We start from the raw sequence: 18,776 nt of genomic DNA, 5'->3' as shown, positions 1-18,776 counted from the left end.
TCGTTTTAACATGACTGAGTATCACTTTTACATTTATACTTTTTTTTTTAATGAAAATGCCAAACAAGAAAAGTATTAGAACTATAGTACTTAGTACTATACATGAGTTTAAAGCTAAGACAGAGATACTCATTGACAACAGAACTGAATTTCTGTAGACAGAATTTTCAGGAAATTGTACACGAAGGAAGGCTGTTCCAGAGAACAGAAATAGAATGGATAAATAAGGAAAACATCCAATTCTGTAAGAGAGTGTTATCGAATCTGATATCAATTCAGAAAAATAATACTCATCGAGGTATCTATAGAATCGTCATGCAGCAGAAACTGAATATCTATGAGGCATAGAAATAAAGATCCTGCACTGGTGCAATAAAAAGAACAAAGTGAAGGAACTCAAAAATGGTTTTATTTTTATTCAAAGTAAACACAACCTGGCTGAATACACTTATTACACCATTCTAAAATGTTTCTGAAAAGAGCCAGCCAAGATGCCCAAAGAGATGTTCAATTCAGCGGTTAAGTTTTTTTCTTTATGTCTTAATGTCCTGAAATCTTTCCTTTGAAGGCAGTTTTCACCTTGGAAAAGGAAAAATTCCACTGTTGCTAGACTGGGAGAGTAGGGTGAATGGTTTATCTGTACAATGCCGTGTTTCATCAGAAACATCTTGCAACATGTGCAGAATGGGCAGGAGCATTGTAAAATAAGAGGTCATTCAACAAGAACCAGCTGCCTTTCTCTCAAAATTAATGTCACTCAGGAAATGTGTATCAAGAGTCTTTAAAATAGCTGCACATAGAATGGAGGCTGTGGCACAAATTTTGCACAGACCTTCATTCTCCCTAAATATTCATGCAGAATTTAATGAATCATCTCCATATCATCAGCCATCATTCTGAGCACCAAATGGATCTCCTGCCACAATTTTCCAAATTTTTGCAACCATGGCCTCATTTCACAAGGTTAACAGATGCCAACTTCTTGGGTCATCATGAACGTCCTCATGTCTGCTTTGAACCACTTATAGCATTCAAACACACTGGTGTGACTTAAGGTTTTATCAACAAATAGTTTAACATTCATTCATACATTTCTGTTAGATTTTCCCAGTTTAAAGCAAAAATTTGAAATTGTTGCAAAATAGTGACACAATGTTAATGTACTAATGAAACTGGTTGTTACTTTCAACCAGACAGCATACCAGACAATCTCTATACTATCATCTGTTGGAGGAAGTTTGAGCTACAACATACCACTTCTGTTTATTTTCAAACAACTGCACCATCACAAGTCAGGTAACTTTACTGCCACACCTCATATGAGATAGAGCAAAGGAATTTTGTCAGAGGGAGATCATTAACTAACCTGAATTTTGAACAGTCTAGAAGCTTGAGGTATTGGGAGCATCAAATATAGGAACTATATTTCATGGTATAGCAGATCTCAGATTTGTATAAAGTCAGTGCTGTTCAGAAGAAAAGTTATCCTGAGAACTAAAGAAAATCCAATTGTGTTAAGCAGATATGATTGTTTTCACTTCCATCATAATGGAAGTGTAATTTTCCATTAATAAGGGGATGAAATTTGTTCTATAAAGAACAAATGGGAGTGCTGAAGCCCCAGGGCCTGGGGCTTCAGCACTCAAAAAAAATTTTTTTTTTTATAATTATAAATTTTTGTAATCAGGGCACAAAGGAGATTAGGCAAGAGAAGACAGATTACAAGACATCTTTGGCAAAGGATGCTAAGAAAAACAGCAAGAACTTCTTTACTTATATAAACTCATTTATTTATATATGTTGATGATCCTGCTCAGATAGCTAACATACTGAATGAGTATTTTGCATCTACATTCACACATGAAGGAAAATGCCAGAAGTTTATCAAACTGTAACAGGGTGCTTAATGATTTTGTAATAACTGAGAGCAAAGCGGAGTAGAAATTGTTGAAGTTAAACATAAGAAAGGCACCCGGGGGTGGGGGGAAGAATCTATCCAGTTATATTAAAGGAGGCAACAAAGGAACTAAGCAAACCCTTAGCCATAATTATAAGAGCATACTTCTTCTCAGGGGAAGTCCCGACAGACTGGAGATGTGCAAATGTATCCCCAATTCACAAAGGGAGATCGAAGTGTGACACGAGTAATTATAGACCAGTTAATTTAACTTCCGTTCCGGGTAAAATAATGGAGTCACTAGTAAAAGTTGCATTGCGGGATCATCTAGACAAGACTGCAGCAATAATTCAGACACAGCATGGGTTTGTTAAGGGAAAATCTTGTCTGACTAATTTGATTGGATACTCTGATGTGGTTACAAAAGGAACTGGATGCAAAAAATAATTCTGATTATATATTTGACACTGTTGTGCATGGAAGACTACTGTACAAATTGGAGCAGAATGGTATTAAGGGTAAGTTGCTACAATGGATAAAAGGGTGGTTGAGTGGTAACTATTTCTTTGGCAATGTCAATCAACTTGAAAGGGCCACCAGGCTGTGTCTGAATATTATCTCCATATTCAAGATGAAATAAGTTCTGGAATCAAAACTTATTATTATTGGCCATATGGTGCAAGGAAGCCTGAGGCTTATGCTGCACCAGCCAAAAAAAAAAAAAAAAATTTCTGAGTTACCCTGAGAGAAGTACAAGGGAATTGCCAAGAAGAAGAATGACAACATCCATCCCAGGACTCTGGGCACGCCAAGCCCACAACTCACCAGATGTGAACCACTGTTTTGTCAGGTGTCAAATTATAAAAAAATCCCAATTTGTCATTGTAGATGTCTTTGATATTGAAATCTTTCCTGATTTCTGCCCAAACATGGTCAATCCATTCATTTGCTATTATTGGATCTGCAGATTGAGATTCTCCACTAATTTTTGCATAAATGGTGTTATGTCGGTTTTTAAATTGATCCAGCCAACCATTGTTACGTACAAAATCATCACGTCCAAATTATTTAGCAAATTTTTCCACTTGAGCCTTCAAGATCAGACAGTCTATAAAAAATCTAGCACTTCTTTGTGTAGTGAATCATTGAAGCAATGCTTCAATGTTTGTAATCTTGCACTTTCTAAATTTTTTTTTTTTGGATATGTTCTTTTCCAGTGCCGATATATAAACATGTTTATTCTATTCTTCCAATGTCGATACTGTTAAAGATGACAAAGAAAACTTTTTACACCACATTCTAACTCCCGAATAATTTTGAGTTTTCGCAAATCGAGACTTTTTTTTTTTTTTTTTTTGGGAGGGTTCGTTTCTAACTGATTTTACTTTAAATTGACAGTAAAGTGATCTGCATACAAACAATTATCATTTCCAAAATTCTTAGAAGTCCTGAATTGGTTCAGTGAATATAAGGCAATCTGTAAATAGGGTCAGAACTGGATTAAGGATGAAACAGGCCCCAGCCATATTTAAATTTGAGGTCCCTTTAATATATATATTGCACATACATATAAATACAAATACTACATAGGTTTATATTGTGAATAATAATTCCTCGATAAAAATGTAAAATAAGAGGTCAAAAATGTTTTTTTTTAACTGAAAAATAAAGTAATAATAAAAACAATTTTAATAGAAACTTTTAAATTATTTATTGTACAATAAAAAGGTTAAAAATATATTATTATTATTAATAGCCATATGGTGCAAGGAAGCCTTTAACAAGTTAAGTTTAAGTATGCTTTTATATTACACGTTTTTTCATTCTTTATGCCCTATTCTGCTAGAAGCATTGCCTAAATCCAGTCCTCCAAATGCATTAAGCATTTCATCTAATATTAAAGATTCCCAGGAAGCAATGCATTTTCCAACAGTCACCAAAAGTAACTGACTGGGCTAAGTTTAACACTTTTGAATTCTTCTTTAACATCAAACCTAAGGCAGCATAAAGGAAGCAAAATGTTGATAACATCATTTGGGCAATTTCAATCCCTGTTCAATCAGTCATCCATCTGTCTTGAAAGTTGGAGCAACTGACTGGCTTTGCACATTTCATTAGCATTAGTAAAGGCACATGATGCAAGAAAGCAAGCTTATATAGCATCAACCAAAAAAACCCTTTAATTTCACCCATCCACTTGCTCCAAATGTTTCTCTTGTTCTGCCTTGAATCTATTTAAGCTATCAACTTCTACAACGAAAGATGGAAGTTTGTTGATTGCTGGAACAACATGCTGGCTAAAGGCAAACTTCTGCACATCTATCCTACAACTGTCTTTCCCCGATTTGAATTTATGCCCTCTCAGGCAATTATTCTGAGCAAGAGGAAGAATCCCATCAGCATTGAGCATGCTCAAACCATTCAAGGCTTTATACACCTCAATCAGATCACATCGCAGGTGCCTAGTCTCCAGACACTGTAATTTGCAAAACTTTAGCCTTTCTTCGTAAGAGCAACCCTTTGTTCTGTTCACTAATCTTGTTGCCCTTCTCTGTAATCGTTCCAACAGCTCTACATCCTTCTTAAAATGAGGCCCCCAGACCTGTATACAGTATTCAAGGTGTGGCCTGACCATTGCCTTATACAAAGGGATAATCATCTTATCGCTGCTAGAAACACCTCCTCAAAATGAATTTTTATTATGCTGTTGTTCTGTGGAGTGAAAAAGACCTAGTTATACTTTCAGCCACTAATACTTTCTGTGAAGTTACCCATAAATAATCAAGTGACTACTAACACAGGCTACAGCTCTCAAAAACTAATGTGCACGTCCATAGATCTCTAAGTAAATCTAAATACAGGTAACCCTTGTATAACACGGTAATTAGGGTCCTATAAAATGCCATGTTGTGTGAAACCATGTTATACGGGACTAAGAAAAAGTACAAAAAGGGGGGTTATGTTCCAAATGCTAACAAAAATACACTATTTTGTTAACAAAACTAACAAAAATATGCCACTCATATCTTCTACTCTTTAAAAAATCAGTAATCTGGGTTTGTTTACTTTTGCTTGATAGATCTTTGTGAGTTTCATCATTTTTGAAGCTACCTTTTGAACTTTGTGCTCCTTTCATTCAAGAATCTGCATTCAAAAAATAAACTCAGGTCTTTTCCACCTGATGTGGGGAGGAGGGCGATTATGGTAACTGTGCTACCCACGAGAGCTTCAGTAGGCTAACTTTATGCCTTTCCATATGCTTTTTAGTGTAAAATTTGGAAGTTTAGAATTGTCATCTGTGCTATCATCCTCTGAATTGATTTGGTTTTACCTCTGATGCGATTTCCACCAAATCCGCTTTACCAGCCGCCATTTCCACCAGTAATTCTTGAATGTCTTCAGTAATCATATCTTTATAGGATCATCGGTGACTAAGGCTATGTTACTCTGTGTCTATTGTCTATAAATTGCGTGTATTCTGAGGTTAATTTTCTGTTTTACTGGACGAAAAACCAGAGTTTCTGGGAGAAAAAAACCATGCTGCCCAAGCCAGTGTAACCCAGCCATGTTGTGAAAAAGATCCAAAAAATTACTCCCGTCATCGACGGGATTCACACTCAGGTCTTTTCCACCTGATGTGGGGAGGAAGGCGATTCTGTCAACTGTGCTACCCATGAGGGCTTCAGTAGTCATATCATCAAAACCTTCTCCCCCATTACCAATGTAGCAAGTTCTGCTATTGCACCGATTCTGTTTTCTGTCAGTTAGACCATATTTCCTAAATGAACCGACTCTGGCCATACATTTTCCACACGCATTTAATGTTGACGGTTTTACTTCTTTCAGCGATAAAGCTATGATTCTGATACAGTCCACAATTGAGAAATGTTTCCATGCCTCCATTACTTCAATAGATTCAGAATTAATTTTTTCCAAAATTCATTGTAATGATTTTCTGATATAATGAGTTTTAAAGGTGAATATAATGCCTTGATCTAATGGCTGAATGAAAAAGTTATTAACCCAGTACAACTGTGGCAGTAAGAACATAACTTCAATGTTTGGATGACAAATCTTTTGGATGCCCTGGTGTGCTATCCAATAGTCATAAAACTTTGAAATCTAGATTTTTCCACAAGTTCAACAAGTACAATAGCACAGAGCATAACACGGAGGTTTTCCAACAAAATAAAATATAGAGATTTCTCAATAATTTTTTTTAGACTAGCAAAGTCAACAGCGGGAATTCAAAAAGAGTGGAAATATTGAAAAATTACATCCAACATAATAACAGGGTTTTCCTCACATAAAAATACCCTGTTATGCAAGGTTTACTGAAATTCTCTAACCGTGTTATATAAGTACTGTGTTGTGCGAGGATTGCCGCAATTTATCAATCGTGTTGGAGCAAAACCCATGCTGTAGAGGTGCAGTGTTACACGGGGGTTGCCTGTACTAAAATAGCAGGAATGTTAAACACCCCACCATAGCAATGGCAGATTAAATGGGACTTTGATCCAACTGTCCTTTGCTCTGATTTCATGATTACTCATTTACAAAGTGGACTCAAACCACAGTTGGTGTTCTGAGCTAAAGGGGAATGGGAAGATGAATTCTATGAACACTAATTCTACATCAAAGCTTTCCAGCATATCACCTTGCATGAAGGATCTCTGTGATCCTTGAATTAAGAAAGTTGTGGTGTTCAATCCTCCTTTTCACGAATTGCAATTTTATCACATTTGTGTGTATGGAGTTTATATGTGTAGACAGGGTCGGCAGAAGTGGGCCTGCATTGCAGGCAGGTGCGTTTCGAAGTGTTAGTATGAAGTTTCATTCTTTCTCTAAATTTTTGTAAATGAATTAAATAATAATAATTAGATAGTCAATATAATTGCTGCAAATTTACATATTCTACATAAAAATAAAAATAAATTGCCATTTGTTTGGGGGCACCCATTTCAGCTTTGCAGGTGGGCAACATCCAGCCTAGTGCCGGTACTGTGTGTAGATATGTTTGTATATGTTTGCCCTGGATAGGTATAAGTTTCTTAAGTGAAATATAAAATAAGCTGGGGGGAGAAATCAGATAACTGGAATTCAGTATTCTTTGTTCTAAACAACATTAATCTTAGCATAAATGTAGTAGAGCAAAAAGGTCAAATTTCATATTACTATTAAGATTCCTGCATAGCCTTCACATTTTCTTTGTGAAATTATAAATATCATACCTTGTCACCAAGTCGATGTAGAAATTTTCCCAGATCTGAACCATTCATAGACTAGTTTTTTGACGTTTGACTCTAGATGTCTTAGAACTTTGATAGGTGGATCAATTACAGGTTCGTAAACACTGGAGTCCTGCAGTATGGCGAGGGCCTTCTCCAAATACTCCGATCAGTCTAATATAATGGTACAACATCCCTTGTCAGCAGGAAGTACGACGATGTTGTTGTCTTTTCTGATGGAGTTAAGAGCAGCATGCTGTCAATGGTTGAAGTAGGAGCTCACTGGTCAAGTGCATCAGAGGATGGAGGCCATTCTGAAGCGGATGTCATTAGCAGTCTCTTCATGGAGGTTGTCTCTACTCCCATGGCGATTTGTGGTCTCGAGAGTATGACAGCGAATTTCAAACCGGAGCTAGGAACGTCGATCTGCTCAGAGTTTAATTGCTTGCTGCTCAAATTCGGAACAAAATTAGCGCTATTAGTAGGACGAGTGCTTGCTCTCGAGGAGTAAGTTTCTCTGGTTAAGTTTTTTTTTTGATTTGGTAGTTGTTGGCGCATCGGCTCCTGTGGCCATATTGCACCTCCCAAGGTTTTTGCAGTACTTTGATCCAAGCCCAAGGCGGGAATCGAACCCGCGACCTTTGGGTCGGTTAAGTTAATAAACTTCCATTGTTGTCGGTTACGGTAAGCATCAGACACACAGTTTGCTTGGCGACAAAGAGTATGAATTAGGCTAGAAAATGCTGCTGGTGAGATTTTACCTTTTAGTTCCTGCATTAGTCTTGATTTGTTGAAACCGGCTCTCTGAAGTTCAGTGTGGAGGTGACTGATCCACATTTTCAATGTTTGTAGGTTGAAGTTGAAGCAAGCTTAATCCATGAGAGTGCTGTTAAAGGGGGCCTTATAATGAAAGCCTTTGGGAATGATGCAGTTGGATTTACGTCTGTGTGCAAATGTTCAAATGTTGTTTGTTCCGAGCTAATGAAATGAAGGTCTTCTGAAGTTCAGTACAGATACTGTATACGTGGTTGCCATAGAATGAACGTATGAAGGCAAATGGGCCTGTGGCACTGGATTCCACGATAAAACTTAAAAGACTAAGTATGGAGCTTTCAGGGTAAATGAACCCCTTCTTCAGCAAAAGACGTATACAAAATACTAACAAAATATAAACGTTAGAGATGGTATTTATTTAATTTTAATTCTAAGTGAGTTGCATGTGCTCTAATGCGCACATAGCTGTGTGATTGAACATTATTCACTAGATTGGCATTCATTGCTGGTGCACGGACGAGTGTGGGTTTGCTGCCAGCGCTCGTCGAGTTTCAAGACTGTTGATTCCAAGATAGGGTGTAGCCTCGTACCCTTGCAGCAATTCAAGGCTTTTGGACAGCATGATATGTTCAATGATTCTAGCCAAAGATGGTGATGGAAGTGTCGGGATTGGTCTATCACTTCACAATCGCATCTGGGGTTAAGGTCATGATGTGTTGAGCAGAAACGTTCCGTGATTGCCAAGTGGTCAGAGTCACCTAAGCAAATCGATCTGTCATGCTCTGCAAGGCAATTCTGAAGGCATCTAGAGCTCTCCCCTATATAGCAATTGCCGCAATCATTGCAAGTGAATTTCATGAAATTCACCTATAGGCAATGGGTTGTCAAACAGTAGAATAAGCTGCCTCCTAACATGACAGAGGCAGCATGTCTGGCTAAATTCAAAACACAGTCACCTTGTGGTAATGGGAATAATATAAATATTGTTATACACACACACAATTTTTTTTTGGCTGAGGTAGAAAGTGTCAGCTTTCTTGCATAATTTGTCCTTACTAATAATATACATTAAGTAATACAAAATTAACTAACCAAGGATTAGTGCTTTGTATAAATGATTGATTTCCACGCCAATTTCTGTTTTTGCTTTGCCAACTATAGACCTGCACAAATTTAGTTTATGGACAAGCAACTCTTGAAATCGAAAATTTTACAGAACAATTATCATTAATAAGATCTCATTTTGAATAACCATATATAGTAATCAAGCTGTGCAAATAGAATTCCTTTAAATAAATCTTATAATATATATATTTACTAATACAGCACATTCTTCTTTAAAAATACCTCGACTAAATGGAAAGAACAACTGATCAGTTCACCAAAGAACTGCTAAGATTCAAACCTTCATGAGAGAATGTAAATACCAGATTCAGATCACTATCCAAATTGCTAAAGTTGAAAATAACTGAACATAACAGAAAAAAACCAAAATGAAATAGGCATGTCATAGTACATACATTATTATCTACATACATTATCTGAAAACCATTATATACAAAAATAAAGTCTTGACACCAATTCAGACTATTACTAAGGAGAACAATTAAATTTATTTCAGCCATATAAAGCTAGAACAACCAACAACTATTGCTATGAGAATAGTGTGCAACTGGCTAGCAAATATGGTTGTTATTTGGTTTTTAGGAGCATTAGCAACTAAGGCCATATTGCTCTGGGGATATGTGGTGGTCATTCCCTGATCTTTCCACATCCTTCATATTTGGTGGTCACAGGCTCGAACCCCGGTCTAATCAAAAAGCGTGTGCTATGCACTGCTGCTCCTGCCCACCTGGCTACGGAGGTGTCCCCAGCAAACATGAACTGGGCAAGCAATATTAGTATTACTAGTGGTAACGCAAGTCCATCCTTTCTTTGCAAGAATAACCTTTTGTGCTCCTAACTATTCTTGTTGTTCTTCTTTACACTCTTCCCAACAGATCTATGTCCTTCCTAAAATGAGGCTTCCAAACCTGTACACAGTATTCCAGATGTAACTTGACCACTGCCTGCCTAATAGAACAGAATCACCTCTCTGTCACTAACTATTGTGCCCACCTTTGCATCTTCAGCAAATTTAGTCAAACTTGAAATTTCAACGACACCTACCCCTGTAGTTCATCACATTAGTCCATAAAAAAGCAGTGGCCATTTATAACCACTGTTTCCTACCACTTTATTCCTTTATCTATAAAAACTTCCCCCTAATGCCAACATTGCTCCAATTTATACAATCTTCTGTGTGGGAGAGTATCAGAGCCTTTACTGACATTAAGTATATGATGTTGAAATTATCCTGTGCATCCAGTTCCTCTGTGAAAACAGTTAAATTTTGTGAGGAATGATTTCCCTTTAACAAGCCTGTGCTGTGATTGCCTTATGACTCCACTCCTATCAAGATGATCTTACATTTCTTTAATTATTCCATTATCTTCTCTGGCACAAAGGCTAAACTGCCAGTTCGACAGTTACTCACTTCATTCTTCAGCCCACCCCTGAATATGAGTTAGATATATTTGCACATCTGCAATCCATAGGGATTCCATCCATCTTACATTCATTCTCATTTGTCTAGGTGGCATATTCACACTATTTACAGATGACTAATGCAATATATGAAATAAAAGTTGTCAATTAAGGTATTGTTCAATACAAATAAATTTAAAATAAGTTTAATTCAATAATCAGGGCTAAAGTAATCATGGTAAATATGGGTATCAATAAATACTTTCAAATAAAAGCATAAATCATCTTAAAACTGTTTGGTAATATCATCGGCAATATCTGTTTATCCGCTTGAAGGCAAATACAAATAATAAACAAACAAGCTAGTCCCCTAATAATAACCCCAACGTTAATGCTGAGATTAATGTCTGATGTGAGCCTATTATTCATTTACTACAGAGAAAAGGTGTCGAGTCTATCCCAGAGCCCTAGTCTGAGTATACATTTTTCCCCCTACAAATAATGACCAGTAAGATACTAGGCTGCTTTCATTAAGTTTTCCTCACCAAGTACACTAACGTTGTTCTGACAAATACTATCTCAATTTTGAATTAAGGAAATTTGCACTGATCCTGGAAGCTCTTCTCAAGATAACACTTTTCTTTTTTTGTTGTGGTTGTTTCGCGATGAATATCTTAAGATACGATATCTTCAAAGGATATTTAAAAAAATCATTGGTGTCTTGTTGTTTCATAACAGATATCTTAAAAAAAAAAAAAGGGGAAAAAAAAAAGATATTCTTTTATTATGGATATAATGGAAGAATAAAACGACAATGATCAAACACTATATGGATAAGACTGATACAATTAGTCAAAGCAGGGCTTCTTTTTTCTTTTAATTTTAAAATTGAAATATTATTTAAAAATTAAATAATTTCAAACAGATAAATGTGGATTAAAGAAATGTCGAACTACCTACTATTAAATTGATATAATAATATGATATGTATTCAAAATACTAAATTTGATATATTTTAGAATAGCAAACCAATCAATTATACGTTTATTGAAACCAAAGTGCTCCGATTTTTTTATGGCAATTACGCCCAAATAAAGAACATCAACGCCCACATAACAAGTATATTAAAACAATAATAAACCATAGTAAATTGGGTAATAAATCGATTAATATGTTGCACATCAACACATACATTGAAATAAATCACGAATACTGTTTATATTTACGCACAGTATCGAATATGCAATATTTAGCAGACAATTTAATAAACAAAGCAGTTTATTCATCAACAAATGAAATATCTGAATTGCATACGTGGGTATCCATACACGTATAGTGGAAATTTCCATTGGAACGTGTTGAAAATTGGAACGAGTATACACAATGACCACCCAGTCCTATTTCAACTACTAACACAATTATGAAAATTTGAATTCAAATTCCACTCAAGGATAGCCTACCTCAAACGGCTTTTGAATCTTCGATTCACTGTAATTGTGCATGCGTTATTGTGCTAGTGTTACGCAACGGAAAACGAAAATATCACAGAAAAATTATTGAAGTTGTTCCCTAAATATGAAGAATGCCATTGTTTTTAACACAAAAATCACCGAGACGTTACTGCCATGTACTCTCGCCTTTAAAGAAATCAACACTACCAACGCTTTTCTATTAACTAGAAAGCAGTCACAGCGCTCCTGGACATGCCCATTTCTATACGTCAGCGAAGGTGATTGGTCAGAGTAATAACAGCTGACATGAGCCTATCATATCTTTCCACAAGGTCATGTTTTGTTAGGAACGGATGTTAATACGCAGTTGCAAAAGGTGAATATTTACATCCTACAGGAAAAGTGCTATATTTTGTGTGCAATGTACAAATGCATAGAGTGTTATTATTCTCAAATGTAGATATGAAATTAGAAATGACTTCTCTGGCTTCTCCAAACTTTATGTGGTCGTCGACCTACCATCCTAAGGCTTCATTTCCTTCAACAAAAGCTATTTGTTAGGCATACACATGTGCAGGCTTCTATGAATTGTAAAATTTTTTGGAAGTATTCAGTAAAGAAGAATAATAAAAATCAGTTGGCTCACGAAGCCTTGTAATAACAGATAAGAAATGACAACCTATTATGTCATGTGTGTTGTTGAATAATCACCCTTACTTTTGCATGTTTGGAGCAGAAAATATTCCATCCGCCATAGGTTGTGCAGCTCGGTTTGCGGCTCTGTTCCGTTTGGTTTACATATACTGCACTGTAATTTCATTACTTTCTTTTTTTAAGGTAAGGCTTTTTTCAGATGGAATACCCAGTGGCGGATTACCCATTAAGGCAATGAGGCACGTGCCTAGGGGGTTCCAGGCTTTGGGGGGGCCCCCAAACCAAGACATTTTCCTATAGTGTTCTAAAACAGATTAATGTTTTCAGTAAACATCATAAAAATCTTGATTAATTTAAACGAAAATCTTGATTAATTTAAGCGAAAATTTAAGAAAAAAATTCAAAAGTACAGAATTTCATTTATTTGCCACCTAACTTTTATTTTTTTTTTTTTATTATTATTTTTTGGGGGCCCCAAATATAATTTTCTTAGGGGCCCCAACTATCCTTAATCCTTCACTGGGAATACCTTTTTTTTTTTTTTTTTTTTTTAACTCTCGATTCATAATTTTAATTCAATCTTAATTTGATGGGACTCTCCAGTAACTGAGTACTATTTTCAAAACGAAATGGCAGTCTCAATGCGTGAGAGAAGAAGTTTCTTTTTCAAGAATATTATGGAGCACAAGGTTCAATAACATACTCGGAGTATACAGTGGCGGACAAAAAAACTGCAAATACTGTACTTGTGAATTTTGCAAATAATGTGTTTTGCCCTACATTGTGGATTGCAGAAATGTTCGAAATGCATTTGTTAATGGGATATATATCTCTGTGATTGAAAGCCAATAAAAAGACTCCACCTGATATACCTAATTGCCATAAATATCTTTCCAAAGGGTAAAATGCGTAATTAATGGAAATATGAGAAATCATGCAAATGGCAATCATGACAACCAAACATACATTTTATTGCATTTACGTGTACAAACTGAAATGACAAGTTAACGTAATAGTATTATGTACTGTAAATCAGCAAACTAAGTCCTCAATATTTTGTTGTTCCTCCTCGAGCTGCAATTAGCCTTGGATAAGGCTAACGATCTGGCATAGAGTTAATCAACTTCTGGATATACAGTTGCCTAATTTCGTGGTACCACACCCTTATAACGCTCTCCTGCAGCTGAAGCTTACTGGTTGGCTTCTTCTGAGCAATTTTAGACGACATTATGTACCAGCAATTTTCAATAGGGTTCAAATGTGAACTGTTGGCGGGCCAGTCCAACACTGTAATGCCAGCATTTCTGAGCTATGACTGCACTTGTGAGACAAGAAATGTGACAAGGTGCTGAGTCCTGTTGAAAAATGCAGTGTATGTTTCTACATTCACCGTTTCGTTAATAAACTTAATTCGCCCACCCCCTTTGCTTGTTATGCATCCCCAGACCATCTGACTGGCGGGGAACTTTACAGTCGGTGGTATGCCTCCAGTTTTCGTCTTCTAACATATCGCTTTCCATCCGAGCCATGCAGACTGGAGCCTTTAACTCCCTTTGGTGGGACAGCTTCTTTACTTGCCTCAGAGCTGCTCAATGCTCCTGACGACTCTACAACTTAACCTGCAACTACTTTCTCCACCGTTCTGTACAAGTCATTTCTGGAACTCAGAAACTTAGTCATTCTGTCTCTCGAGGATGCCCACAAGGTTCAGAGCTTGGTCCACTCGTCTGGAATTTGGTTCTAGATGAGTGGCTTCTCCGTTCAACTCACAATGCTTCTATAATAGCATATGCGATGATCTAACCCTTCTTGTCCTTGGTAATTCTCGTGCTTCTTTGGAAGTACTGCCAGAAGCATTATGAATTATCTGTGCTCTTGGTCCGTTATTAATAAACTTACCATTTCTGCTAACAAGACTAAGCTCCTTTATCTTAAGGGCAACCTTAACATTTTCAGGCCTCTGACTGTTAAACGTTTTGGTCGTTCTCTCTCTCTCTCCATGGTTTACTCACATAAATTTTTGGGTATTATTCTAGATCGTAAGTTAAATTTCCAGAAACATATCTTACACTTTCATGATAAAATAGCCAATTATACATCTATGCTTGACTGTCTTTCGCATCAATCCTGTAGAAGTACGCTTTTTTTATTTTATTTATTACTTAAAGCGGTCCCGGCCAACCAACCCCGCTGTCAGTTACACATAATTTGTACGACGCCGAATGATATCACTGTGTCTTCTTGACTTCTATCCCCTGCTGGCCTCAAGCCAGTCCTGAGGTGGGATCATCTGCTGGCACCACCTTACACTTGTGCGGGATTCCCCCTCCCCCAATTTTATTAACCTATTTTTCGGGCCCAGAGGCAAAGAACATGTTCTGCTCCCTACTTAATTAATGAAAATTGCAAAAACAGAAGACAGCCAAAGACGCTGGGCCCCTTAAGAGGCCGGGCCGGAAGGTAATTGCCTTGCCTGCCTACATGGTAGCTACGCCACTGACTCTTATATACTCCCTTGTTTGCCCAAGTACAGGGAAGGAATACCTACGGTATTAATCATCGTACCCTTCGTCTTTTGTATAAAGTGGTGTTTGTTCCGATTTGTACTTCTGGTGCTGGCGCCTGGTTTTTGTATACTAAGAAGATTGTCATCCAAGAGAAACTCTCCTCAATCCAAAGACGTATGCTCTCAATGATGAGTCGTACCTGTCGCACTGTCTCGACAGCTGAGCTCCAGGTTTTAAACGGTTGCCTACCTCTGGATCTCCAAATCGCTTATCGAGGTTTTTGCTATTACCTTAGACATGCCATTCCAGTTGACTTTTTAGACTTCACTCTTAATATCCACTACAATCCTGAAACAGAAAAAACTCGTTGCTGGAACCATCTGGTTCAACTCTGGCAAGATCGGCTTCTTCTTCCAAAGGTATGGTCACAAGGAAGTTTATTCCATCTGTGTCCTTTGCCTTACAGAAGTCTATTCTAAAATGGTTCAATCCGAGTCTCCGCACTCTTTTTCTTCTAACTGGCCATGGTTCTCTTCGTGCTAAATTTACTGTGTTTGTCTGATTCTCCCCTCTGTAACCGTGGCAGCCCAGAAGACTGGCAGCATGTTCTTTTCACCTGCCCATATTACTTGGATCTTTGTCAGACTCTGTCTACTCTGTGTCAACCATTCTCTCCAGGCGTCTCTCTTGGATGCCAAAGAAAAATTTCATCTTCTGCAAGATTTTGTGCATAAAGCCTTTGCCGGACGTGGACAACTCATCAGTAGTGCCCCAATTTCAGGAACTATTCCTATTCCAGTCCAGACCAGCATCTCTATCGTCGCCATCTTGTGATACCACCACCATCGTCACTACCACCATTTTTTAGCTCAAGTACCATCTTCACCACCATCTTCGATTTGGACAGTTGGTTATCAAACTTGTACGACGCTGAATGATATCACTGTGTCTTCTTGACTTCTATCTGCTGCTGGTCCTGAGGTGGGATCATCTGCTGGCACCAACTTACACTGGTGCTGGATTTCCCCCTCTTCCAATTTTATTAACTTATTTTTAGCTTTATTTTTTCTGAATTTTTATTTTATTTTATTTACTTATTTTTATTTTTAATTTTTCAGATTATTTTTTTTCAAAAATTTATTTTTACTTTAAAATTTTTATTCCTTTAACTTTTAATTACTTTTATTTTTATAATTTATATTAATTTACTGTTTAAATTTAATTTTATTTGTTCATATTTTGAATGATTTGAACATTCAGTACATGACACTCGAGGTTTGCTTCGGTTCGCGCTCTGTGGCCCGCCTCCTCGCGGCGTAGACGCGTATCAGGACGCACCACTCTGGTGCTTGTTGCTTCCTGATAGCAAAGCTGCCAGAAACAACTAAACAACATAACAAACACATACAAGGCACAAACATAGCGTTACACGCATTTCTGGCCTTTCTACCGAGTTTTTGTAAGATCACAGTGTACCACGGCAGAGTTGAACTAGCGTTTGGGAGCCACCTTACATAAGATACTATACATGTCTACATGCAAGTTGAATTTCGATTCGTCAGAAAAGATGACGGTGTCCCATTGCTCTTTGGGTTCAAATCTGTACAATAGCAATGGGACACCGTCCCATTGCTATTGTACAGAGAGTGGTTGTCATAGTTTGGTCGGAGACGCTAACAATAAATAAATAAAAAGTACAATAGAGATAAATTCTTCCAAGGAGTGTGACAATATTCCCAGGCTGCACTAATACTATTTTTTTTTTAAAGCGTCTGGAATGAAACAGGAAATACCGTTCCTTCCCAAGCACGGAAAGATTTTAAATTTTATTGATTTTTTCCCAAACACGAAAAAGACTTTTGGTCTCTGAAAACTGTCGCCCGGATAATGTCGCTTTCTGGCTTTTATGTTAACATGGTCCTGCTCCTAACATTAATTGGCAAGACTCATATCATACTTCTCTCCTGCCATGCCTAGGCAAAATTACAAACCCTTTCACCTAAGTTCCAGCTCACGGCATGTCCTTAAGATTACGTCATAACTTACAACTAGGTCAGTATGATTGCCACTCGATTTCAACGTACTTTCTGCTAGTGGCACACTGTTGCCAACTACACTAGGTAAGCCGACAATAAACGCAGACACTACAAACACATGTGGTGCAATTTGCAGCTAATAACAGACTACTATAATATTGTCCACTTTTTCCTATTCTTCAATGTTTACTCGTACTTATCTTACTTTCCGATGATGACCGCGCTCATCGACAAAAAGTAAGATAAAATACACACGCACACATACGCATGCCTGTGTCCATGCACGTGTGTGTTTATTTGAGAGTCTAAAATTACAACTGAAGATGTCAAAGTAATTTGTATTTAAATATTAAATCACATATAAAAGAATCTTGACATTGACAGATATATGTGTGTGTGTGTGTTGTGTATTCTAAATTTACTACTGCTTGTCTCTGTTCTGTCATTTCTTTGTGAGATGTTCGTTACACGACCCTGGCCTACATTTAGGTTCTGTGCGATTGTCTTCTCACGTTCTGTGGTTACGTTTCATTAACTGTTTTATTTGAAGCTATTTGTTCTAGGCCTCATCATTAGTGTATAACGAGTTTAAAGAAAAGTATCCTTTATTTCGTCTCATAGAAAAAAATCCTATCAGTTATACGCGCGAGTCCATTTAGTCAAATAAAGCGCTACATGTAATTACTGGTTTCGTCACCTCCTGATTACATCCAGCAACGTGTTCACTTTAGAACTAAGTGACATTACATTTAATTACCGGATTATAATTAGAAAACTGTTTTCAAGTTCTTTTTTTTTTTTTTTTTTTTGAAGGGGGATGGTAAATTGGAGTGCTATTTTTTGTATGAATTCAGGAGATAGGAAACTTAGTTCCAATATTTTTATATACAAATCAATTTGTACATAATCGAAATTTTTTAAATGAAAAACTAAAACTTATGGGAATGAAACAGTTGTTTATTTTAAAAATACCGTACATAAATTATCTTCGTTCACTTAACCATTGGATAGGTTATACAAATCCTGTAGTTTCCCTGGCCATTCTGCATAACAAATAAGACAGCCTACTTCCAGCAAACATTATAAAGATGTTAAATTACTTCAATATCAACTGTGAAAAACTCTGCACAAATAAAACGCATAATATATATAAATTTTAGAAAATTCATACCGAGAGATTCAGATGTAAACTTCTGTATCTGGAATATCCGGAATGAAGGCATTGGCTCCCATCTTACACTTGGACAATTAGAGAAGACAACGTTGTACTAAACAAAGCCATTTTGCAATGTAAACAATATCTTTTAAATAAATAAAAAAAAAAAAAAAAAACTTTGACAGGACCACTAAACTAAGTCAGAAGAGTTAACAATTTTCCTTTCTTTTTAATAATTCTTTCAGCATTCATGGCTCTTAGGTTATCCGAAGATGCGCGTGCATTACTACACTCTCACGCTTGAGCAAGTTAGCTAGGTCGGGACTATTCAGGGCCACCGCAAGTGGGTAGGCGAGGTAAGCGTCGCTTACGGTTCAAGAGGGCGCCGAAATTTTTTTCAATATTGTTTTCTGATTGGTTAATGCTTATCAGTATTCAACATTTAGGGCGAAAAATTTTATTTTGCTTACTCACATGGGAACGCAGCGCTGCTGGGTCTATTACTGTATATTATACCATATAAAATATATAAAATTACAATTTTAAT

General features: G+C 36.8%; 1 protein-coding gene across 2 annotated transcripts in view; it reads right to left on the bottom strand.

Moving 5' to 3' along the window:
• Window positions 1-12,073, bottom strand: part of LOC150088028 (cyclin-I-like) — a 62,194-nt gene extending 50,121 nt beyond the window's left edge. For both annotated transcript variants that reach the window (XM_090369297.1, XM_090369298.1), the window contains exon 1: window positions 11,886-12,073. Coding sequence is in view for 1 of the 2 variants with exons in the window: in XM_090369298.1 (XP_090225424.1) it covers window positions 11,886-11,927 (42 nt within the window). In the remaining variant the exon portion in view is untranslated. The remainder of the gene's footprint in view (window positions 1-11,885) is intronic.
• Between the last annotated feature and the right edge of the window lie 6,703 nt (window positions 12,074-18,776).

Source organism: Mastigoproctus giganteus, chromosome 3 (assembly GCF_048544385.1).
Source record: "Mastigoproctus giganteus isolate SK-2022 chromosome 3, ASM4854438v1, whole genome shotgun sequence".
NCBI lineage: Eukaryota > Metazoa > Arthropoda > Arachnida > Uropygi > Thelyphonidae > Mastigoproctus > Mastigoproctus giganteus.
This window is presented reverse-complemented; position numbering and strand designations above follow the sequence as displayed.